The sequence below is a fragment of the Spermophilus citellus genome (genome assembly GCF_964194105.1).
Source record: "Spermophilus citellus genome assembly, chromosome: 1".
In the NCBI taxonomy this organism is placed as follows: Eukaryota; Metazoa; Chordata; class Mammalia; order Rodentia; family Sciuridae; genus Spermophilus; species Spermophilus citellus.
Window position 1 is genome coordinate 218,826,629 of NC_138182.1, and position 26,647 is coordinate 218,853,275.

A 26,647-nucleotide genomic window follows, 5' to 3' on the forward strand; every position below is an offset into this window, starting at 1 on the left:
TGCTATAATTGTAATTGTTTCTGCATTTTTTACTCTCCCCTACTATGCTCTGTACTTCTTCAGGGTGAAGACTCTAATTAGTTTGATATGTTCAGTACTTACTTCAGTAGATACTCAGAGAACAGAGGGATAGACTAATGGAAGCATGGTCAAGTGGCTAGATAGCTAGCTACATATATAAACAGATAGAAAGCCTACGGAAATATCTTCATCAGTCACCAACTTCCCCATTCAGAATGTACTCTGTGAAATACTGCTGAAGTTGTTTTCACAAATTGATCTCACCAAGCCAAAACATTAATTGACTCCTCATAAATTACAACATAATTTTTAATCTTCCCTGATCAGAGATATGTACATTTTTCAGTCATTCCCAGGCAAACACTCCATGTCCCAACCATAGTTAATACCTTGACATTCCCAAACACTATCATTTTACTTGTTCATTTACTCCTCATTTATTACTCTTTTCTAATATCTGCACTAGTGCTAATATACTATTTTTGTTGGTTATCTTAGTGTCGCTAATAAAATGCTTTATAATTTTGACAAAAGTTTCAACTCCCATTTTTATTTTGTTCTAAAATTTTAATGTGGTTCATCTGAAGAAAATTGAAGTAACTTTTGGTTGGGAAAGCTCTTCTGAGGTAATACAGTTCCTAAGAAATATATACTAGCATGACGTTAGGGCCCAGATGCTTTTCTGAATTTTGAAAAGCCCCATTCTCTTTTATTACAGGAGGTGGTACTTGCACCTATGGAGTACCTTTCAAAACTGAAGGCTCTTCTAGGAATCTGATTTAAGAACCTTGTCAGTAAAGCACACCTATGATTCTGTCTGAAGACTGATTTTTCACTCCAGACTTACTCAGTTCTGTGTTAGGTGTGCCAGGAAGCTCAGGAACAATCCTTAAGATTTCTAGATAGCTTTTTGTTTGTTTGTTTTTGGTACTGGGGATTGAGCCCCCAAAGCACTTTTACCACTGAGCCACATCACAGCCCTTTATATTTTATTCATTTACTTGTTTTTAAAATTTGAGATGTTTGTCTCACTAAATTGCTTAGGGCCTCACTAAATTACTGAGGCTGGCTTTGGACTTGCGATCCTCCTGCCTGCCTCAGCCTTCTGTGTCATTGAGATTAAGGTGTGTACCACTGCACCTAGCTCTAGATGTGCTTTTATTTAGTAGAGATTATCCTTCCAACTTCAACTTAATTATCTGAAATGTTTTTGCAGGGAATTTGGTTCCATCCTTGATTTCATATGTATTACTGTGATCATGCCTTTCTGGAAAAGTTCTACATTTGATCATTTACTAGTTTGAGAGGCTGTAGATGAGAAATAGTTTTATTTTCTGGCACAAGTCATGGTCCCTCTATATTCCTTCTCTTTATTTTCAAACTGGCTTTTTATTTAGCCTCTCTCTTTCTTATTGTACCACATTGCATGCAAGTAATAAGAGGTGTGATATTTTAACAGTCTACCTAGAAATCTCATTACTCATACACAAAATTTCACTGGGTATATTTTCTGTCCCCCAGGTTACATCAGGTGACACCATTACCAATTACTTCTTACTATGTGACTTTGGTAATTACTTTTTCTAGATCTGTGGTCATTCCTGACTGTTATTCCAGATCCTATCTACAACCTCCTACCAAAGCCATGGCTATATATATTAGGTATTTCTTATTTCTCTATAGCAATTTCTGTCTTATTCTTCTGTTTCTATCACTTCTTTCAAGCAAGCTAACATGAATGGGTACTCATGACAAGGGTGAGGTTCCAAAAGAGGATGTGAGAACTTTCATGTGCTTTTTCAAACCTCTGTTAAGATCTAGCCAGAGCAGATCATATGGACAAGTCCAGCTTCTCAGTATCCAGAAATAAATTATACCCCTTTGGTGCAAGGAGTTACAGAGTTACGGAGCTGAGTGTATGAATGCAAAGAAGGTACTTGTTATAGTTATTCTGAATCCAGTCTACCCAACATATTCATGTTAAGCTTTTTAAAATAAATTAAACAATATTTCTTTTACACAAAATGAAGTAATCCCAAACTGAATTAATAACTTGCAGATGCAATAATTTTTATGTGGTGTAATTTTTCCTCTGTTACATACCATTTGTCTTAAAGCACACAGTTTCAAATTGATTTTACAGACATTATATGTAAATCCAAATACTAAAGTGGCTTTGCCAAGGAACATCATTGCGGTTCGTGAATGTTTTTCAATGCCAACCCCTCATTCTTCCTGAAACACAAAAAGTCAATCTCTGTTCCTTTTTCCTCAGGTGATATCTGTGATCCCAATCCATGTGAGAATGGAGGCATCTGTTTGTCAGGGTTGGCTGATGACTCCTATTCCTGCGAGTGTCCAGATGGCTTCACAGATCCCAACTGTTCTAGTGTTGTGGAGGTTGGTAAGTGCAAGATTTAAGCATTTCAGTAGTTATCCTCTTAGTTTTCATGAATGACTGACAAATTTGGCTGGTGTGTTATGAAGATTATGTGTTAGACTGCAGTGTGATTTACTTATCTGTAGGACTCTCAACTTTATCATCTCCAGTTAAATTAAATTATATTTCCATTAGTGGCATTCTAAGTAAATTTTTTCTTATATTTTTGGTGATTCATACTATAATTCAAGACACTATAAATAATAATTGAATATAACACAATCCTTATATCTCAAAAGTTAATTTAACTTTTTATTCTCAAATTTAACAAATAATTTTCAAGTTAATTTTTCCAAATTAAGTTAGTTGAAAAAGAATTTATGTTTCTTAGGCCCTGTTAATATGCACCTGTACTTTGTAGCTGTTCTAAATAATTACTTTTCTTAGAATATAAATACATATTATATTTCTAAGAATTTAAACAAGACAGTATTCCAACTGCAATACTCTTCATGATCTTTTCAAAAACTTTGCTTTGAAAAAATTGATTAGAGTCACTGATTGCATTTTAAAATGAAGTTTTATTTTAATCTGTGAAGTATTTCATTGATATGTATAGTTATGGATTTAGGATAACTTTTAGAATTTCTAAATAGCTCTCCATTAGGGAAGTGGTGTACTTTAAAACAATTTGATACTCCGTAAACTTGTACAGGGATTTTCCACTCTGATTAAAGGTAATATTATAATTAAGTCTGAAAAACAATTATATTTTTTACATTTGTACAAAGAAGAGTACAAAATTGACTATATCTCTTTATAAAAAGAAACCATGTTTTCAGAAAGATCAGTTAACTAAAATGGTCCTTGGAAAATTTGGGTACTTTAATAGCTTTTGGAAAATGGTTTTGAAGAAGATAAGCATTACTATTTTTAGTCAGTAATCAATTTGTGTTATTAATCATTACATCTAATAGTAACTTATGCATAGTAAGAACCCATTAACTGTCAGTTAAATAAAGGTAGAACAATTAAATAGGACCATTAATTTACCATATTTGGCCACTAGTTATCTAGTTATTGGGTTTTCATGTACTTTATTTCTTAAATGTATTTTTCTTTCATTTTGAGATTTTAACATTGGTCTGACTGTATCTGTAAGAGTTAATTAAATTATTGCTGAAAGGTACTTTGTTCATTTAATTCACTTCAAAAATAAATCTTCTTTAAAGTTTTCATTAACTCATGGTATTTTAGGAGATTTGACAAAGTACCACAGAAATAAAAATTTTGTAACCACTTTGACCCCATCTTCAAATATATACACTTGATTTTTAGAACCAAAAATCGTATCCTTTCAGAGTAATATTTATGAAGGAAATTATAGCTATAAATATTCCTACTATGACAATATGAATAGAATAGAATATTGGTGTTATATTTTAACCCAACAACCACAAATTTCAACATCTTATAAATTTGTAGTCTACGTTTTTGTCAGTACTTTGAAAAAAAAATATAGAATCGATGACAAATGTGTTTAAATAATTTAAAAAGTGGCATCTTCACAGAATTTTATGTAAATACTTGAAACTTTGGGGCCAAATTTTTAAATATTAATTCAATATTTATCATTTTATTAGAAGAGAGGTTTTTAAGGACAGTAACATTTTGAAAACTAAGCACCCTACCATATTTCATTTAATTTAGTGAGTCTTTGGGGACTCAGATAGCTATAGAATTAAATTTAATTCATATTTATTGTGATATGTTATTAAAAGACCTCTGATAGTCAGACATTGTATAGTTTTACTAACTTAAGCTATATGTCTGTTTGATATGTAACAGCACTCTTTCTTAAGATATACTCAGGTATATGTTACTTGGAATAAATGTGTTTGTGTTAGTATTTGCACTGTTATTTAACATAGTATAGTAGTTATACCAATCTTAATTTCACATATAGGTGTTATACCATTAAAATGATAGAAAACAAGAATCTTAAAAATTAAAACATCTGTAGTTTCTCATATAAATTTTGCTATTTAAATTTTTTTGAGGTGTCAGAATATAAGGGGAAATCAAAAACAATTTTGAAGTTAGATACCTCTATAGGACAGTCATATTACGTTACTTATCTTTCTATATATCCTCTTTCTCAAGTCGCATATATTAAAAGAATACAATTTATTTATTAAATCCAAATAATTAGCAGTAATGCTTTTAGTATCTAGCCTACCTTAGGTTTCTTCATATTTTCAAAACTAATTATTTGGACTAAATACTTGGAACATTAGATTCTTTCCCTGGGGAGGGGGGAGTATATTGGGAATTGAACTAAGGGACATTCAACCACTGAGCCACATCCCTAGCCCTATTTTGTATTTTATTCAGATACAGGGTCTCACGGAGTTGCTTAGTACCTCGCTATTGCTGAGGCTGGCTTTCAATCTGCAATCCTCCTGTTTCCGACTCCTGAGCCACTGGAATTACAGTTGTACCACATTGCTCAGCAGAGCATTAGATTCTTAGGGGCTGGTGTTGTGGCTCAGTGGCAGAGTGCTTGCCTAGCACGTGTGAGGCACTGGGTTCAATCCTCAGCACCACATAAAAATAAATAAATAAAATAAAGGTATTTTGTCCATCTACAACTAATTTTTTTTAAAAAAAAAATAACATTAGATTCTTAAAGTCCATTCTGTCTTCTCAATTTGAAAATGATCTGCTTTGCTGAAACTTTTGCGGTTACTCTTCTCTGCTTTTAATTAACATCAGTGAAGAAAACAGGATATAGCAATATTTTATACAAGAAACTGAGTGTTTTAAGGTAGTATCTTAAAAGACAGAAGAGGTGAACTGTCATCATTGCTTTATTTTACTTACTCATTACTACATCAAATATAGAAGTTTCTTCTTTGCATCCAAAGTTTCTTCTATCCTTTTCAAAACACATAAATTGTGTAAATTATATAGAGTTCTAAATGTTCCTTTTACTTTCCAAGGGCAAGAAAAGAAACTTATTCATATTTGCTTAGAAAAATTTAGGTTTTAGTCTCAATTTTTAAAATTACATTTACCCTGCTCATTCTACAGATAAACTTATACTCCTTCATTGCAGTTCACCTGAAAAGGAGTTTCAAATGCATACTTAGAGAAAAATCTCCCTTCAATATTTCACTATCAACCTTAATACTTTAGATTATCCTTGTTATAAGTTGATGCTACTTATTTTAAAAGAAATCTTTGTACAGTTTTGTACATTTTTGTCAAATATGCAGAAAATGCTTTACAACTTTTACAATCAGTCCTCTCATCATTTACATTCTTATAGTAAGCCAAATCGGCATGCTCCATTTTGTGAACTTCATTCATTAGAAAATATTGCTTCTCTTTGGACTTTATTTTGGATACTTCTTCTTTTTCTTCTTTTTCTTCTTATTATTTTCTTTTGGATACTTCTGTGTACTCCAATATCCACTTTCCCTCACTCTTTCTGTGTTTCTGTCTCCCACACATGTAACTCTTCCCACATAAACCCACATATCTTAATATGTCCAGGCTTTTACAGTTATTAAAACTCACTTCTGGTATCTGCAAAAGCCAGTAGAAAAAATTCTCTGAGAGCAAACAAAAACAACTCCCCCCCAAAAAAGAAAAACAAACAACAACACCTACTTCACATCTTTGAATGTGTAGACATTTTCCAGGCACAGATGCACACAGATACACACACTACGTGCTGTCTCCCTTTCCAGGGCACCTTAGGAGTGACCTCCAGTGGCTAAGCCCAAATTACTTTTCAGTTACCTACTCACATGTCTAGACAGCACTGTGTTGTTTGGAATATACTGTTCATACATTCATTTCATATAGCAAATTTCCATTGCCAGTGGATGTTTTAGAGATCTAGACAGAAATATGCCGCAGCCCAGCTGGCTGTGCCCACAAGTTCCTCGTCACGCCCAAACTAACCGGGGCGTGACGAGGAACTTGTGTAGATTGATACAGCAGGAGTGGGAGCCGTTTATTGTAGGACAGGAGGGGTATATATACATTCCACACAGCTTATCTTAATTAACATAAACTAGATACAGCAGTCAACCAATAAGGAATCTCCACACTTAATGGCTTGCTCGCATTACTTCACAAACCACTCCCTATGGCAAAATGCCAGGCGCCATCTTGACTTGTTTACAGACCCTAACAGAAATATTGGTAGTTATTACATTGTGTATTAATTCAGTAAATTAATAACAAATATAAACTCTTCCAGCTCAGATACTTATGTGTTAATTAAATCAAAGGGGGCAAAATAAGTGTTCAAACTTTTATTAAAAAATAAAATCTTAGGGATATAGTTTAGTGGTAGAGCGTATGCTTAGCATGTGTACTGCTCTGGGTTCCATCTCCACCATCACCCAAAATAAATAAATCAATAGATATGTACATAAATTAAATCTTAGCTTACTTATATTCTTAAGTAAAAATTTACTGAGTACTTACTAACAATTTCTTGAATGCTGAAGATGCATGGTAAAGAAATTTGCAGAAATTGATGTCCAACTGGAAAAGTAGATAAGCATTTATATTGATTATATGCATTTTATGGATGATCTTGTTGCTTTATAGATGATCAGTCTTGCTTGAGTTGTGGAGAAAGCACTAGACATTGGTGCATAAAGAATTTGGGGAAAGTTTTAATAGCTAAAATAAGCATTCAACAATACATTTGTTTACTCACTCATCCATCAAATGTTTTAATAATTACCTTATACCAGATTCTGGTTTGGGCACTGAAGATATAACCCCTAAAAAATAATAGTCTTTACGTTCACGAATCTCAAAGACTGAGAAGGTGATGCTTGAAGGACTGAAAAGTTACCATTTAAACAGAGAGTAAACCTAAAAATGGTTTTGAGATGAAAACTGAGATAAGTAGGGATGGAGAATGAGAATGGTAGCTGAGAGGGGAATTTGAACCAAGGAATAGTTTTCCTTTAGAACTAAAGATTCTAATGTTATTATGGTCCAGATATAATACAAAAAAAATAAGTTGGTATTTTTCTGAAAATAAGCTATTAGATGTCTTAGAGAAATTTACAAATAATTAGCATACATTTAACCTATTAAATCTACAGGTTAAAAACAAGGAATATAAACGTTGGAATTTGGTTGTAGTAATGTAAGACCGTTCATCACTTTTGGAAAGGACCTGTATTTTTTTTTTTTTTTTTTTTTGTAGTACTGGGGATTGAACTCAGGAGCACTTTACCACTGAGTCACATCCCCAGACCTATTTATATTTTGTTTAGAGAAATGATCTTACTGAGTTGCTTGGCACCTCGTGATTTTTTTGTTTGTTTGTTTGTTTGTTTGTTTTGTTTTTTTGCTGAGGCTAGGTTTGAATTTCTGATCCTCTTGCCTCAGCCTTCCAAGCCACTAGGATTACAGGTGTGCATTATTGAGAATAGTTTAGTTAAGATAATAAAGTCAGTATATAATTTTATTTATATCTCTCTGCTTCTGTTTCTTCTCTGTAGTCACACTGGGCTTCTGAGAAGTCTTCTCATTTTTAGTAAATAAATAAATAAACATGAAGGTACATTATCCTGTTCTATTCTTCCCTATATTCTTCTATCTTCTTCACATCCAAACCTATTTCCCACATTCTATTAAATTTGTGACTTTTTAGTCTCATCACTGATAATCTGTTTCCCTGCTCCTGTTTCATTATGAAAAAAATGATTATGCTTACCTCAGAAACATAAAGACTATTGAACAAATTGGAAGTAAAATTACAGATTGATTGTACATGTGGCTGTCTTGTGAATAACCATATTCATGTTTATCTTTTAAAAGGTGATCAGTGTCAGAATATCAAGAAGTGTTAACAGTCTGAATCTGTCTAAAATAGTTCTTGTTAGTGATCATGAAATATCAGAATGTTAACAAACTTAAATAAACATCTTGGGTATTGTGAGGTTATTTTTAGATTTCCAGAGTTTGGTTACCAAATGAAGGATTCAAAATTTCAATTATTCATACAGTAGGTGAAATTATGAGTACTTGTCAGGTTTTCTTCCCTCTTAAGATTAGTTCTTGGACTAAGGAAGGATAACTCACGATTGAATCCATCTTTCTAGAAATTATCATAATGAGAGCTATTCTGCATAGACTGAAATAATTTCTCCAAATCTGCTAGCCATAGAAGATTGCTAAGAGATTTCCCAGTCTAACTAGAGCTAAAGGAAATTATTTTCAAAGTTATAATTACTTTCCAAAATGTAAGAAAATGAAATGTGTTTATAAAAAGAATCACACAGTTAAGTGGCAGCCAATAATTTAATGCATGATTTTTGTGTTCATTTTGTGCATACTACAGGAAAGTAATTTTGTTTTATATGTATAAAATTCCTGTAATATGGCTTATCAACTCATAATCTCATTGATTTTAAAATATTTCCAATTTATCATTAATTATAATGATTAGAAATTGTTTGCAATTCCAAGCTCTAGCAATTATGTGTTAACTCAGAGGGGGGAAAGTAGAACAACAGAGAACCTTAGAAATTAGGAGTACAGAAAGCTATTCTTGCTCAGTTGAAACACAAGAACCAGTTTGTACTAAAACTTTCATTTATAGCAAAAGACAATATAAGGCATTAAAAATATTTGGTGTATACCATTTATATGACTGTATACCTTTCTGATTAATTGGGGATACTTTTGTGTATGAAATGACATTGGACATGTATCAGTAAGCTTTTACTACTTAACAAAGAATTGTAAAATTTTGTGATGTAATTAATTGAGTGAGTGACCGTATCTGGGACACCTTGTAGGTCATTAGTGCTCTCCTTCCTGCGTCAGCCAAGTCAGCTAAATGATTCCCTGGTGCTAGGTAGTGATCTCTACTGGACTGCATTTCCTTAAATGGTGGCAGAGACAAGGACCGAAGTAGTGAGGAATATCAAATCCTAATTACAAGCATTTTTCAAATCTTAGCTTGTGTCACAGTAGCTAACAAAAATTTTAATGGGAAGATATTCCATTTTGTATAGCAAAGATGAGAATGACAGTGGGGAAGGGATTGGTGGCTGATTTTGTAGGCTACCAGAAGCTCAGTCTTCTATAGCTAACATATTTTGAGAAATTATTTCAGTCCTTGCAGGATACTTCTCATTATGATAATTTCTGGAAAGATGGATTCAACAGTACTAGAATCATAGAGTTTGAGGTCAACGTGGGAAACATAGTGATACCCTATCTGCAAGAAAAGAATGTTATCTTATCAAATATAGCTTTAAAATAACATATAAAGATTCCATCCCTTTTTATTGTCCCTTAAATACTTTATCATTATAGGTCATAAATTATTTTGAAATGACTAAAACCAGGCATCTGTATAGTCTAGTTTGATTGATGAAACCTGCAAGGAAAGAACAGTTGTATGAAATTAAATCCAGTAAGAGAGTAAAGACATTTAATCAAAACTTAAAGCATTCTAGAGCATCTAGGTTATGGAGAGGCTTAGGATAACTGATAGAGAGCATAAGAAAATTAGATAAAGACAAGAAGTGGGAACATGATTAATATCACTCTGATGGGAAGGAAGGCTATTGGATGAGTGACAATATTTTCTCTCCTCTTCAGAAACATGCTTTAGTGACACAGAAGATGGAATGAAGAAAAAGAGATGAAACATTAAGAATTCATTAAAAGTATTTTGACCAATTGAAAATTTTAGAAACTTCTGTAGCATTTAACATAATCTTATTGGTACTTACTCTGTTCTAGAATTGTGCTATTTGTTATGAGAAATTGCTAGAATAAAGCATTACTGAAATAATAAACAAGGCATGAATCTCTTATCAAGAGGTTTAAAGTATATTCCATTGTTTTAAAGGTTTATTTGACCACATTCCCTAAAGCTAAAGGAAAACCAGGGGTGAGTTTATACTTTTAGAAAATTTATTATCCAACATATATCAAAATACTTATATGAAGGAAAGTTCTGTAATACATATTACTTAAAGCACAGTGGCAACACATAACTTTTAAATGAATCATAATGAAAGAGAATTTGGGCTGAATCATTCTCAGAGCATATTTTTCTCTTTATAATATAAAATTCATCAAGCTACACTTTAAAGTGGACAACGATTCATATTTCTTTTCTTTCTTTTATCCCAATTAAAGCTTGAAAACTAAAATAGAGTATAAGTTAGATATTTCAGTGAAAGACAGAACCAAGAAAAGGATATCTGTTTTCTTAAGTACCAATTCATAGGAAATATAACAAATTTCAAATAAGAGTTAGCATCTTCTTTGCATTTGATAAAGTCCTATAACATTTTTATCCGTTGAGGTTTGCCTTGCAAAAGTAAGCCCAAGTGCTTCATTCAAATCACAGAGGACTATTGGGTACAGAACTCATTGTTCCTCAGTTACCTGAGAAACTACATACATTTTCAAGAACAAGTCAGACACTTTAAGTGTTAACTCAGCCTCAATCAATGGTTTTGCCTCCCCAACCAATAGATGAATTGAGGTCCATCACAGAATAGCCTCTGGCTTCAAAGATCAGAATTCATTAATTGTTCAGCTGTGGAGGTCCTGCAGCATTACTCTCCATAATGATTTCCGGACACAAAACTCTTGGTCAAGAGTCTCACCTCACAACCAGCTCTGTGGTTGTCAGGTGTCATGTAAGGAGTAGGAAAGGTGTGGGCAGATGGTCTTTCTATGCAGTTTACTTATCACCAGATTGCCATGAAATTAATCCTCTTCTTAATACTGCCTTGTATATTTATAGTATACTATCATTTACACACACACACACACACACACATACACACACACACTAATTGAACCTGAAAATCACCATCATCGTATTCATCACCATCATCATTATCATCATCCATTTAATCCCAGTGTTTATCACACACTCTTTTGTAATTCTGTAGTTTGTAGAGATCTGTAGAAACCCATTCTCTAAAGGAACTCATCACGGTGTTGTGGTTAAGAACCCAGCCAGACTGTGTTCACATTTTGGCTCTTCTATCTGCAGTTGGTCCTCAGTATTTGCACTTCTCATGGATTCAAACAAATACAAAGAGAAAAAAATTTTTAAAAATTGCAACTGTACTGTAAGATTTTCCTTGTTATTATTCCTGAAACAATGCAGTATGACAATTATTTACATAGTATTTGCATTGTTATTTATTATCAGTAATTTAGATGTGATTTAAAGTATATCAGTGTGCCTAGCCACAAAGTTCTTTGTGCCATGTAACTGAAAATACTATGCTATTTTATGTAAGGAACTTGAACATCTCCACATTTTGTTATTTGCAGGGGGCCCTGGAACCTTGGACATCAAGGGAAAACTATGCTATATCTGTGACTAGGAAAGTTACTTAATCTTTCTGTGTCTGAGTTTCCGCATCTGTAAAAATATAGCAACCGTATCAACTTCAAAAGGATTTTGTGCAAATTCACTGAATCAACACATGTAACATCCTAGAACAATGCCTAATTTATAGTGCCAGCTAGAAGTTATCAGTTATCGAGTAATATAAATAATTAAACCTTATATACAATTCAAAACCTACATGCAGAAATCAAACATATAAGTCTTGAATATTTTTTCATCATTTCAGTTACTAATAACATTACTGAAGTGTCCAATAAATCCTGACCTATTATTTTTATGGCAGTATTTTTTTCTGCTTTTGTTTGACTATGCAAACTAGGGATAATTTATCTGTCAGCTTTTGAGTTAAAAAAAAAAAAACAAAACAAAACTCCTTCAACATATAATTTGACAAATCACCTCATTTGGTATGGAAAAAAGAGAACCCTGTATTTTATTACTTGGAAATTGTGAGTAATATAAGTAATGTTTGCATGATTAGGAATCAACCCTTTAGGAAAATAGCTTTCCTTATGCTTACTACAAATAATTTAGGAACTGATTTTTCTTTGTAAGATTGTAGAACAGGAATCCTGTAAAGGAATAAGAAATACCAAGTTGTAAGTTATGATGACATATTAATGTTAGATTCTTGTGTGTGATAGGTCAACACTAAGCTCTTTGTGGCTTTGAAGAAAGATTAAATCGTCTTGGTGAGGGCAGGGATCCACTAGAATCTTCCATTTAACAAATGTATATTGGGCTTCCCAGAATGGCTTTTCCTTACCCCAAAGGGTGATATACCCTTCACAATGACCCCAAGATGAAGAGCCTGCTATTGGGATACTTATAGTTGAGAAAAAATAGATACATCAATAATCATTACACAATGCAGAAAATGATAATTATAAGAGAGTAACAAAGTGTTTGAGTATCAAGTGGAGAAAAGATCACTTCTAGTACTATAGTTCAGATTTTATGGCTGAGGTAATTTTTGAGATACCCTGAAGCAGAAATGCATTTCCATAGAGCAAGTTATTCAATGGGAATATTGTAAGCAAAACAAAATGTTAAAAAGCACAACAGATAGAAAGGGCAGGATCTTTCAGGGAGAATTAGTATTAGTGGTTGCTCAGAATAAGGTGTTTATGGGAAGGATTGGGAACAAGATTGGGAAAGAAGTTTTCAAAGATGTATAGAACCTCTAGGCATCTCTATTAACTGTTGCCATAATATAGTTTTCTTTGTTAATATCAAAATTAACCCAGGGACATGATTTCATAACCTCTCTTAATAATACATTATTGAGGCATATAATCATTAGAAAAACAAAATAATACAAATCTCAACTGAACAGTATTTGGGGTAATTTTTAAGTACTACCTCAGGCTTTTCTTTTGAGGATTAAATTGTTGAAATTGTACTTTCTTTCTCTTGCATTTTTATTCTGCCTTCAAGATAAGTCTATTTTTCAATCCATTAATTATTGCAATTGTTTTCAATAGGACTTGGTCTAATAAGTAATTGAGCTGAAAAGAGTTGAATGTGGCTCATTGACTGAAATAAGTGCTGATTTCTAACTTCCAGTTTCTAAACAGAAAATAATTATTAGAAGGAACAGCTATAAAAGTTTAAAGACATTTTTCAAGAGACCCCATTATAACTAGAAATGTCAGCTGATATGGAAAATCCCTTGAAAAGCCACTAAATATTTTTATTCAACTAAATGGCCACCTCATCCTGGACATTAAGGACAATGTTTTCGTGAGAACAAATGAGTGCTGTTCCTGTCTGTGTACTCTTGTCACCTATATACAAGATACATGCAAACTAGATATTTTGCTGAAAGATTGGAAGATTATCTTCAAAGCTTAGTTTGGTTTCAAATTTTATATTTCTTTCCCATTATCAAGATACCTTTGACATTATTTTTGTATGCGATTTGCTAGTATTTTATTAAGAATGGTTAGCATCTATGTTCATAAGGTATATTTGTCTGAAGTTTTCTTGATATGTATTTTTTCTGGTTTTGGTATGAGGGCTATACTAATTTCATACAATGAGTTTGGAAGGGTTCCCTCCTTTTCTATTTCATGGAATAATTTGAGGATTTTTGTTAGTTATTTTGGGGAGATATGCTAGAACTTGGCCGAGAATCCATCTGGTTCTGGTCTTTTCTTTATTGATAGGCTTTTGATGGCATCTTCAACTTCATTGCTTGAAATTGATCTGTTTAAATTTTCTATGTCTCTGATTAAATTTTGGTCAGTCATGTGTCTCTAGAAATTTGTTGATGTCTTCAAAATTTTTTTCTATTGGAGTATAAATTTTCAAAATAGTTTCTAATTATCTATATTTAATATGACATTATTGCATGCCATTCATTTGTTCCTCCACCTTCCTGGAAAGGCATGACCTCATCTCCTGCTTTTCCCCCTTTCCCCCAACCTGTCTCCAGGCAAGAGGGGATAAGATTACTAGTATCCAGTACTGTAAAAATTAGTCCATGAAACTGAAGGAAGAAGGGAAAAGAAACTAATTCCTACTCTTTTAGTAGTGTGTGTGTGTGTGTGTGTGTGTGTATAATGTTTGATTGCTTATTGTAATAGAGCAGCCTCAACATGTTATGAACACAATTGTATTTAGGGCTACTTAGTGCTCCTCTGTATTACTGTTTACATTCTTGTAACCATATTTTAAAATAACTTAAGAAATTTGGCTTTTTCAAGAGTAGCTCACCTAAAATGATGATCAGGACATATAAAACCATGACATATAAAATTAAGTGAGGATTTGTGCATCAGTTAAGAAAAGAATTATGGGGTTATGATAGCTATCAAAATTAATTTGAAAGGCTGGAATATCAAAGAAAGATTCACATTATTCCATTGTTCTCCAGAAACTAACACTGGTAGAGATGTGACATGTTCCTTTGGGAGATTATGAGTTCCCCCTGTGCTGGAAATTTTGAATGATATCTAGATTTTTTGGTTGTCAATTTGTACTGTGACCTTTAAATTTGCTTTGGGTTTTAAGTTTTATTTTTAAAAGCTGCAATACCCTTTATTCTGAACAGTTTGTTTTCTTCACTGTTTCTTGAAGGTTTGAAAGAATAGAAATTAATAACATGCATTTACAACTTGAAAATTATTTATTCCTTTCACAATACTGTAGATCAAACCCAGGGCTTAGTGCATACTAGGCATATGCTCTACTACTAAGCTATATCTGGAGCCCTAAAGAAAACAATCTAAAAGATCATAAAAAAATGAGGCTTGGGTCCTCCCTGGATAACCCTCCACCTTTATGTAATTCCATTGTCTTAAAGTTAGACCCATCTACTTTTTTATCAGTGAGTTCTTAAAGACATTCCAATTAAGGAAAAATTTAGCCTAGGAAGACAAGTTTGGCAGATAGGGAAATTACATTGTCCATGTCATTTGATTAACACCTGGATACAGATACACTATTTTCTTTTAAAGAAGGTCCTAATGATTCTGAAAAGAAAGCATTTAATTTTAGCGCTTTTTTTAATAATCAGAAAAAATCTTCTATAGCAATCATTAACTCAGTTCAGGGGGACATTAGATTAGTCAAACTCTATATAGACAAACTGTGTTTTACCTTCTTTTATAGTTAGTGTCCTTGGGATGAGTTAAAACTACATGAAGAAAATAATTCCCTTTCACCAAAAGGAAACAGATACAACAGAAATATCTCATCTCTTAAAATTTTTTCTTCCCACTTGTTTTAACCTTCATCTTTTGTGTTTCAACAGATATTTTATTTTTTTTCCTTTTTATTGGTGCATTATAATCATACATAACAGAATTTGTTATAACATATTCATACATACACAAGATAAAACAGTATAATTTGATCAATTTTATTCCCCAGTATCTCCCCTTTCTCCCCCTCCCTGACCTTGATCCCCTTCTTCTATTCTACTAGTCTCCCTTCCATTAAAAAAAATGTTCTAATTAGAGGGGAGTGAGGGGGAGGGGTGAGGCTGTGGCAATGGGAAGGACTGTAGAATGAGTCAAAAGGTATTTTAATTAAACCAAATGTGTGGGTTTGCATTCTGGAAAGCCATCATTTCAAAGTAATCTTAAAATTTCTGAATTCCTCTTTGGAATATAAACATTAAAATGATATTTTACTAAGAAAGCTTCATACATTTTAAAAGTACTAAATAATCTTTGTAATAACTATGATATTAAATACTTGCTTGTGATCTCACACACACACACACACACACACACACACAACGCCATGATCTTGCAATGAAATGATTTCTTGCCTGTAATCACCATTTAGTTTTTAAAACTATTGAAATTTTATCATATATATATATATACACACACACACACACACACACACACACACACACACACACATCCCAGAAGATGTAAAATATTCAGTATTTAACTCTCAACGGCCCTATTCCTTTTATTTTAATGGCTGTATTTACTTAATAAATTATGCTTTGATTTTTTGTTTAGTTTACAAATTACATTTTTCATGAGATCTTACAGGAGTTAGAGTAGCTTTTCAACCTTTATTTTTCTTATGTTCTCCCCCACCCCAAGATGATGATGACGGATAGGGATGTTAAAGTCTTCGTCTGCCGAGGCAAATGGTTCAATTATTTTTATCTGTCTTATGCTACTTGATGTAAGACATTGAAAATTTGACTCAATCTCCATTATGAAAACTTTGTTAAAGCAAAAAGTAACTATCATAGGAAAAGGCAGAAATGTAATATTATTCAATATGTTTAAGATGCATGTCACTAAAGACAGCCTAGTGGCATAGATAGATCATTAAAAACCTTAACATACAAAAAGAATATCATATATTTTGTTAGGATCATGGGTTTCTGTTTATTTAATGAAATAATTTGATAATACTTTCTTGTTTCATATTTCTACCATGATTCAAATGGAATCTGATTATTTATTCAAACCTCATTTGGGAGAGAAGAACCCTGGAATCCATCCAAGTAGTATTCACTAAAGGATTAGTTAAAAATAGTATGCTGTATCCATAAATAACATATTATTCGGTATTGTCCATATTCATTGATTATAATAGAAAAGTATGTGCAGTGTATTCTTATTCATTATGCCATAAAACACAATTATTATTACATTCAAGTATATGTGTTCTGATGTTTATATAAATTTTCTTCAAAATTCCTTTCATGGTGAGGTCTTAGTTGGCAATTTAGATGATTTAATGAATATACTTCTGTTTTCTAATGCAGACCTTCACCTATTTTAACAATGGATATTTTGCCAACAATCTGAATTACTAAGTCTCTTCCAGCATTAACATTTTATGTACACTCACCCTGTGGTTTTCTTACGTGGATGCACTCACTGAGATTTGTGCCAATATTGCTGATCTATCCATTACTTTTTAGTTTTTTGTTCCTTTGGTTTTAACAGATTGGCTTTTTAGATTAGCTCATTTGTCTAGACTTAAGGAAATGAATTGAGGTTGAAGAGACCAATTTCCCCCAGAGAAATAAAATAGAAATCCTTGGAACATGAATCTGATGGTCTTAGCTCCTCACTCTCACTTAGAAGGAAATGCTGTGGTACTGGGACTATCCCCAACTCACATGTAGCAGGCAGGCAACCACAGGTTCTGGTCTTCTCTAGGCATGTTAGGCAGCATTCTCATTGTAAAATGATTCCTCTTTTCCTGTATTAAATTTTCACAAAGATTATGAACTTATTATTTTTATTGAAAATGGATAAATCTGAGAAAACATTTATATTAACTTCTGATCTATTTTATCCCTTGCAAGTTTCTTCTTTTTATTTGCTTATGAATTCTCTTAGGATACCTTGGGTTTAATTTCCAATCCCCACTTTACATGGCTAATAATAATGTAAAAACAGTCATTAAATTCACATACTGGACTTAATTTTCTCATCTCTAAAATTGGACAACTTTCCAAAAATATTTACACAGTACCAATTATATACATGGCTCAAAATTAAAACATAACCATTTGCCCTTGAAAGAAGGATAATGTCCAGCTTGGGAAACAAGACCAGAAAATATTATGTGCTGTTTTTGTTTATTATAGGCTTTAGGTGATAGTTTAAAACTTAGCTGAGGATGGAAGGGGATAACTACATAAAACTGGAGACTGACATGGGTATTAAGTAATTGAAGGTGGCGAGGTTTGAATTTAGTCTACAAGGATGAAATGAATTTGGATAGGAAAGGAAGGTAGCTGGAATAAATTAGAGATACTTGAGAGGTATCAAAATATTGAGTTATAGCTTTCTTTTTGATGTCAAATCATCTAGATGAAGGATAATTAATCCTTCCTTTAAGTAGCAAAATATGTCCCAATTATGTTTCCAAAGATCTTTAATATCAAATAAGTTATGAAAGCAGGTTACATGAGCCGACTTTCTTTCCAGCTTTCTTGGCTCAGTTTTACCATATCTGCAAGTTTTACATTTTTTACTCATTGGCAAAAATAAATAAAACGAAAGCTTCCATTCACTCTAAGTTCCTCATTTGTATCTCTTTCTAAAATGAGAAAATCACAAATGTACTACTAATTGCTGTTAAAATGATTCATGGTATAAGTAGCTTATAAATCTGTGTAAGCTATGTCACTACTAAACATAGAAAGGGAGTTTTGTGGTTCTATTGCAGTGAATTTATGTAATTAATAAACTATAGTGTGATGATTTTAACAAGTATAATTTAGTAATAAGTTAAACAATAAGTAAAAATAAGTTTAACAATTACAGATTTAATTCTTTATGAAATGATCAAATGGTTGTTAGAATAACCATTGTCTTTTCAAATATTATTCCTTTTCTTGCTGCATCAAGAAAGAAATTACATATTTTTTAAATATTTATTTTTTAGTTGTAGTTGGACATAATATCTTTATTTTATTTATTTATTTTTATGTGGTGCTGAAGATCAAACCCAGGGTCTTGCACATGCTAGGTGAATGCTCTACCACTGAGCCACAATCCCAGCCCCTACATATTTTTATATAAATTACATCAACATATACAATTTTTCCTAGATTTATAGCATGAAAGAGATAAAAATATAAGGTCATCTTTTTTGACATATTTAGTAATGTTGCATAATGGAACAGTTGAACTTTATTAAGTAATAGGACTGTATTAAAAATATGTTCAAATTTACTTTCTTTTAACACATATTTCTTGAATCCCTACATTGTTCCAGGAACTGTTCTAAAAACTATAGATCAAGTGGTGAGCAAAGAAAGTTCATCCCTGTTCTCATAAAACTGAGTCTAAAGAGACAGATTGATAGACATAAAAATAGACTTACATATTAATTGCATGCATACATGACTATATTGTATATATTATATAGTATCAAGTGTTCTTAAATAGATGCTACCCCCCAAATCTAGTACAGTAACAAAAAAAATGCATATAAAAGTCTGATAAAGAAGAGGATTTTTTTTATTCTCTGAACAATATTTGAACAAATATAACGTCTGCTGTGTCTCACTGTGACCTATACTCTGCAATTCTGAGGCTGAACAATCAACTACATCCTATGATGTCTAAGATCTCATCTCGACCAGGAGGAATATCACTGTTTTTGTCATACTTTGACATGTAAGAAGTTGGTAATATAAACATTTAAATCCTTAGTCAAGAAACAAGAAAACAGGACCAAATAATTTAAAACTTTTTCTGAACATTTTCTGAATACTTCTAGAGGCAGCTCCACAACCTATTTTAATGACTGAGATCACAAATTTGAAGTGATTGTTTGCTTTTTTTTTGTCTTGAAAATATATTAATGCACACATACACACATTTATAGCATTTAACAACTCAGAAGGCATAATTTATCATGCATAAATATCATAATTGTTATTTGTGTTTCACTACAGTTGAGTAAAAGCATTTCAAAATATATGTCATGACATAGTAATACATATTTCTTGTTACTTTGCTTTAGAAATAATTGCACAGATAATTGTATACTGTAAAGCATATTTGGTATACAATTATCTAAATGTATGATATAATCAATAAAATGATCAGTCCCTAAAAACTGAGTAATGGCCACATATAAAAGAGTATAACATAGTAAAAAATGTATATTTTATATTTCATAATGAGCTTTTCCTACTTGATAATAGGCTACACTGGGTACAGAATTATTTTTAATAGGTTGAATATCCAAGTTATACAAATTTGCTTAAAACATACAAGGATGAAAAAGAAAAAAAACAGAATATATAAAAATTCTTGAGACCACACAGACAGAAGTTTGTCCAACAAAGATGCTACTGGATTTTTACATCAAAAAGAAATAGAGCAATGTACAGACCACTGGGTTTGGGTAGCTGCTGCATTTCAGAGTTGAAATCTATAGAAGAAAGGGGGAAGGGGAGAAATGAAGAATGAGACAAGAGTCTGCATAGTGCTTCTTCCTTCCAAGCACCTCCACACTTCTTGAATATGAGCACAGCTAGGCTGGCTGAAAAGATGGTGACTAACTTTGAAGCCACAAGACAAGCTATTGTATTAAAGCAGGATGGGGAGTGCAGTGTGGCAAAGCCCTGGAGTCCCATCTGCCCTCTGAAAGCTCAGTCCCAGGCCTTGTGTACTTTTGGGCTCAATTGCCTCAAATAATCAATTTCTTATGTATCCTAATATATTATAAAAGGGAACGACAAAACTGATTAGGGTCATAGCAGAATTCCACCTGGTTGCAAATCACAGAAAGACCAACTCAGCACTAGGTAAACAGTAAAGTGAATTATTTTTCCTCAGAACTAGAAGTCCAGAGGTCTTAACTCATGACTATGATTCAATGGCTCAATAATATCAGGAATCCAATTTCTTTCTGTTTCTGAACCTTGCCTTTGAACAGGATCAGCTTTCTTTGAAAGCTGGTTCCCATTTTTTTTGCAAGGTGTTTGCTAGCTACCTCCTGGGTCACAGGATTACTTGTCTACATATAAAAAGAGAGAAAAGCAGTAATTTTCCAGATACTTTCTCAGAATAATGGAGGCTCTTCCTTTGCAGTTGCTTTTCACAATACAAACACACCAACTCCCACCCCTTACATATAGCTCCACTGGGGATACAGTTGGCCTTCACATCCGTGGGTTCTGCCTCTGTGAATTCAACCAGCCACAGACAGAAAACTGCTTCTGACCTGAACATGAACAGATTTTTCCTTGTCACAACTATTTACATAGTTAAGAATCATCATGTTCGGTCTAATAATTGATCTAGAGAAATTGTACTCAAAGTATAGGAAGATTGTGCACAGATTATTTGCAAACATTATGCCATTTTATATAAAGAATGTGAGAATCCATGATTTTGGTATCTGAGGGACTCTTGTAACCAATTTGCAAATAGTTTTCTACCTATATGTTGACCAATGACTATGGTCAACAAAAAGAAATAGATTTAGTTAGTTCTGAGATATAGGCCTCTCTCTAACTCAAAGAGAGTCATCTTCTCCCAGAGTATTGATGGAGATATCCAATAAAACCTAAAGATTTGCAAGATGACAAGCATTGAAAGTTGGTGAAGCCACTACAGCATATACTGCAAAGGGCTTTTGTAAGCTTCCTCATTTGCTGCTATAGTTCTAACAGCTGGATCCAAAGCTCTTTCCTAGTGATACAAAACTTTGATGGGCTGCAGTCATATTTTTCAACATTTATTGTTTATAAAAAGCTGAAGAGCTTTTTAAACATGCAGAAGCCTGGGCTTCCACCCAAAATTCAAGCAAGTACATCTATAGCATTTTAATAAACACCCAGGGAGATTCTGTTTTGGGAGATGGGAGAACTATATTTAGTTAAATCCTATGCATCAGTTACATGTCTTTGCTCTCTCTTTCCCTCCATCATAGAAATTTCAGTACATCCTTCTAAATGCTGAGTTTGTACAGCACAACATTTATTTTTTTAGATTGTTTATTTTTGTTTTGCTTGGTACCTGTGCTTTAGTTGTCTGAATTAAAGGAAGTCCCAGTGGTGTAGACTCAGGTTTTTTTTTTCTTTTAATTGTTAATTTCATGACTTTAAGCAGAAAATAGGAAGACTTAAGAATCATTTGGGTAGTAAGACGATATCTTCTGTGATTCTTGTTTCACTGAAATGTCATTATATGGGCCACTAGTGCCTACTTTGAGGTTTATTGTTACTCTGGGGCTCTAGTTGCCACCTGTTAATTGTTGGAGATGTTTTCATTCAGTATTATAGTTTACTGTCTTTGCCACACAGTTCAAGCTGTGAATTAATACCACTACTAACCCTTGGGAATGTATGTGATTTTGAGACTGTGTGCATAATTTAATAGTATAAATAGTAGTAGTTAGTGACATGTTCATATTATAAGGAAGCATTATTAAGGAGATGTTGTACAAAAATAGGACTCTGAAAACTTGTGTACCTGCTGACTCTAATCTTGTTAATTTGTTACAAAGATGCTTTCCAGTATTGCAAGCTCAACCATGACTTAGAACACTTCATGCCCTATAGGCTTTGGATTTAAAAGAATCTGATTGCTATAACTTCTATATGTTTATAATTGTCCTTATTTTGGGCTTGCTACCTCCTATCTAAGTATTCTTGCTTATATATCCATAGTGAAAAGTAAAGTCTTGGCATTTGTTACCTTCATTCCTTAGCTATTGTTTCCTGAGGGTGCTTTATTAATCAGTAGTCAGGATCTCACTTGTCTAGTTCTATATCTGAATTGTAAGAAATCTGGAGGAGTTTCCAAATATCTTTATTACTTGAAGAGAGTTCTTTCCTGAAGCCCTCCATCAATTTTTGTTCTTTTGCTTATTTTCTCTTTCTTTTTGCAGTATGTGTTTATCAGACTAACATTATCAGGGGCTATGGTTGTAGCTCAGTGGTAGAGCACTTGCCTTGCATGTGTAAGGCACTGATACTCAGCACCACATTAAAAATAATAATAATAAATGTATTGTGTCCATGTACAACTAAAAAATTTTAAAAACACAACATAACAACAACAAAAAAAACCTAACATTATCAGGAATTTGGCCAGTTTCCATCCTGAGGCAACACTTGTAAATAGCAGTACCCAAATCCTAATAAACTCTTTGTCATTTAGATTTCCCTGTTTAAGCAGTCACAGAATCAGCACTGTTTTGGAGAGTTAGGCATAATGCTAAGAGTTTGATTTTAAAGTCAAAGTGACATAATCTCGAATTCATTTTGACTGTTGACAAAGTTTTTGGTCACTCAAACTTTGTAACTTCCTCTATCAATTTGTGTCCCATTGGTCATTGGTTGCTTTGTAAAATATATGAGTTCAAATTTTAAAGTGATCAATTGTAACTGTAAGTTTATTAATTTTTTCCATTTTGAATCTTCAGACTTTTATAATGACCCATCTATTTCAGCACTTCTGCAAGCCTCTTTGGTATTTTCCTAAAAGGGAATTCCTGGAAGCTACCAATGACTTTCCTCTTTGAACATGTTATGATATATTTTGGACACGATAAAGCAGCAAAGAGCTTTTTAAATATTTATGTTCTCCACGCCATGTATGCCAACTGTGTTTGCTCTCTTCATTTCTTTATGTGCCAAGGAGACAAGCCAAACAGTGTGAGAGGAAAATACTGTCAGGACACAAAGTAAGCTTGTCTAGTGTGTGCTCTGTGCAGATGTAACCTTAACGGAAAAGACTGGAGACTGCTCCCTGGCTGCACAAGGATGCCTTGATTAACAAATCAGCTGGAAACAAAGTTCCTTTGTAAGCAAGTCAGCTAACCGACTTTTATTTTAAAACTTCATGAATCAAGTGAAATAGGACTGGCTTATATCATGTAATTCAGCAGTAATATTCCGGGAAACTGTGCTTGTGTACAGAGCAGAAAGCCTTCCTCCTGGAGGATGGGTGGAAGTGGAAAGGTGAATAGGTGGATTTTAGGCAAAAACTGCAAAGTTAAACTGTGTTTTTCACTCTAGCAATTGCCTTCCACCATCTCACACGTACATGCAGTGGAAGGTTATTGCCCTTGGAGTCCTGCTGCTCTCAACATCTCTAGTTTGAAAACTGGAACCCAAATGATTCACTATTTAATGAGTTACAGTTAATTTTACCTTATGTTGATATTATCTAGTAATATCTCACTTGGTTACAAATTGGTACCATTTAAAGAGATTCAGACTTAATTAGTTTGAGGTAGACAACAGAATTTGGCATTCTGTCAACACAAGGGCTGTGAAACACTACTCCAGGATAAATTGTATACTCACATTGTGGCCTCTGCTTTTCTAATATCCATATTTATCTGTGTGTGTGGGGGCTGCAGAACACATAAGTGAAAACCACCTGGGGTCAACCTTTAAAATGTAATGTTCCTGTGTCCTTATCATGGAATCATCATCACTGAATCTTAAAGTATGTGGTGCATGTGTGTGAGTTCTTTTTTTTTTTTTTTTTTTTTTTTGTGGGGGAGGGTTGGTGAGAAGAACAAAAGAGGGATACAGAGGAGAAAGAGAAAAGGAGAGTATGTGTGCTAGAATCTGCATATTTAACAAAAACCAAAGTGATTTTGACTCTCTCTCAGATAATACCTAATTTTTTGACCATTGACAATGTCTTTTAATTCCTCTTTGCTAATAAAATTTGATGATGGGCTGGGAAAGTGGCTCAAGCAGTAACACGCTCACCTGGCATGCGCAGGGTGCTGGGTTCCATCCTCAGCATCACATAAAAATAAAATAAAGATGTTGTGTCCACCAAAAACTGAAAAATAAATATTAAAAAAATTCTTCTCTCTCTCAAAAAAAATTGATGGTTGGGGGTACCATATACAATGTATATTTTAAACAACATTGTTTATGATTATGCATGTATATTAACTAACATCAGTCTTGTTTTCAAAGAAAAATGAAAATAAATTTCAGACAACACCTTTTCTAATAAATATGTATATTAAAGAATAAGTGTGTGTACATTTTAATTTGATGTAGATACTCAAGAATCTGTCCTTAAATAATGAATGATTTATAATGTATGCAAAAAATTATAAGTCAGGGGATTATTTTTGAATATGTGAAACATATTTATGTTCAATCTCTTTTTCTCTCTTCCCCTTTTTTCCCTTACCTCAATCCTCTACCTGCCCCAACTTCACCTCTTTTCCTGTTAACATAGCATCAGATGAAGAAGAGCCAACTTCAGCAGGTAAAGTTCTTATGTTACAAATTAAAGGCCATTTTTTAATTTAATGACTTCAATAATATATACTTCAACCAAAATGGGCAAAGCATATTTACTTTTTTGTGTCTTGGACCCAGTATGCTGTGCCAGACAGAATGATGTTGATTAAGACTTCTGAATAAAAAGAAATAGATAAAAAAAATTAACTAACACACACAAAAAATAAAAATGGCACATCATCATTAAAGAATGAGAAAAATTGGAAAATGAAAACATTGAGATAAAACAGAAAAATAATATGAGGATGATAAAAATATCAAAAAAATGATAAAGTAAACATCCAGAAATGTAACTATTTATGATAGAATACTGCTATAGCAACTATGAGACCAGTATTAGGTATATATTCAGGTTTAAAAATAAAAAAGTTGTTCTTTCCTCAAATACTCATTTAAAATTTTAATTTTTACAATTATAATTTAAATTGAGAATTTTTGCATCCATGTTCATTAGAGATCTTGGTCTGAAGTTTTATTTCTTAGATATATCTTGCCTGGTTTGGGAATCAGGGTGATATTGGCCTAATAGAATGAGTTTGAAAGTGTTCCCTCTTTTTCTATTTCATGAAATAATTTGAGGAGTATTGGTTTTAGTTTTTCTTTAAAGGTCATATAGAACTCAGCTGTGTATCCATCTGGTCCTGGACTTTTCTTGGTTGGTAGGCTTCTGATGGTGTCTTCTAATATCCTTGCTTGAAATTTATCTATTTAAATTGTGTATATCATCCTAATTCAGTTTGGGCAAATCATATGACTCTAAAAATTTGTCAATGCCTTCAGTATTTTTCTATTTTATTAAGAGTACAAATTTTCAGAATAGTTTCTAATTATCTTCTATATTTCTGTATTGTCTGTTGTAATGTTTCCTTTCTCATTGTGGATGTTAGTAATTTGAGTTTGCTTTCTCCTTTTTTTTTGTTAGCATGGCTATAGGTTTATCCACTTTATTATTTTTTTTAAAGAACTAACTTTTTGTTTTGTCAATTTTTTCAGTTGTTTCTTTTGTTTCAATTTCACGGATTTCAGCTCTAATTTTAAATATTTCCTGTCTTCTACTGCTTTTGGCTCTTAAAATTTTTTTTCTAGGGCTTTGAGATGTAATGTTAGGTCATTTATTTGTTGACTTTTTCTTCTTTTAAGGAATGAACTCCATGCAATGAGTTTTCCTCTTAGTACTGCCTAAATCTCTTAGTGTCCCAGAGATTTTGAAATGTTGTATCAGTGTTCTAATTTATCTCTAAGATTTTTTTAATCTGTTCTTTAATGTCTTTTGCAACCCATTGCTCATTCAATAGCATATTATTTAGTCTCCAGGTGTTGAAGTAGTTTTTATTTTTTATTTTATCATTGATTTCTAATTTCATTCCATTATGATCTTATAGAATGCAGGGTAGTATTTATGCTTTTGTATTTTCTAAGAATTGCTTTGTGGCATAATATATGCTCTATTTTAGAGAAGTGTTCCTGAGAATAAAGTGTGGTCACTTGTTGATGGATGAAATATTGTATGCATGTCAGTTAAGTCTATTATTGATTGTATTATTGAATTCTATAGTTTCTTTAGATTAGA

General features: G+C 32.7%; 1 protein-coding gene across 2 annotated transcripts in view; it reads left to right on the plus strand.

The window, feature by feature from the left end:
• EDIL3 (EGF like repeats and discoidin domains 3) overlaps positions 1-26,647 on the plus strand; it is a gene marked incomplete at its 3' end in the record, with an annotated part of 399,965 nt that overhangs the window by 119,429 nt on the left and 253,889 nt on the right. Inside the window, exons 2-3 of one of the 2 annotated variants that reach the window (XM_081296057.1) lie at positions 2,297-2,425; positions 25,013-25,042. In XM_081296057.1, coding sequence (XP_081152183.1) covers positions 2,297-2,425; positions 25,013-25,042 — 159 coding nt within the window. The remainder of the gene's footprint in view (positions 1-2,296; positions 2,426-25,012; positions 25,043-26,647) is intronic. The other variant, XM_081296058.1, reaches the window with a different exon arrangement.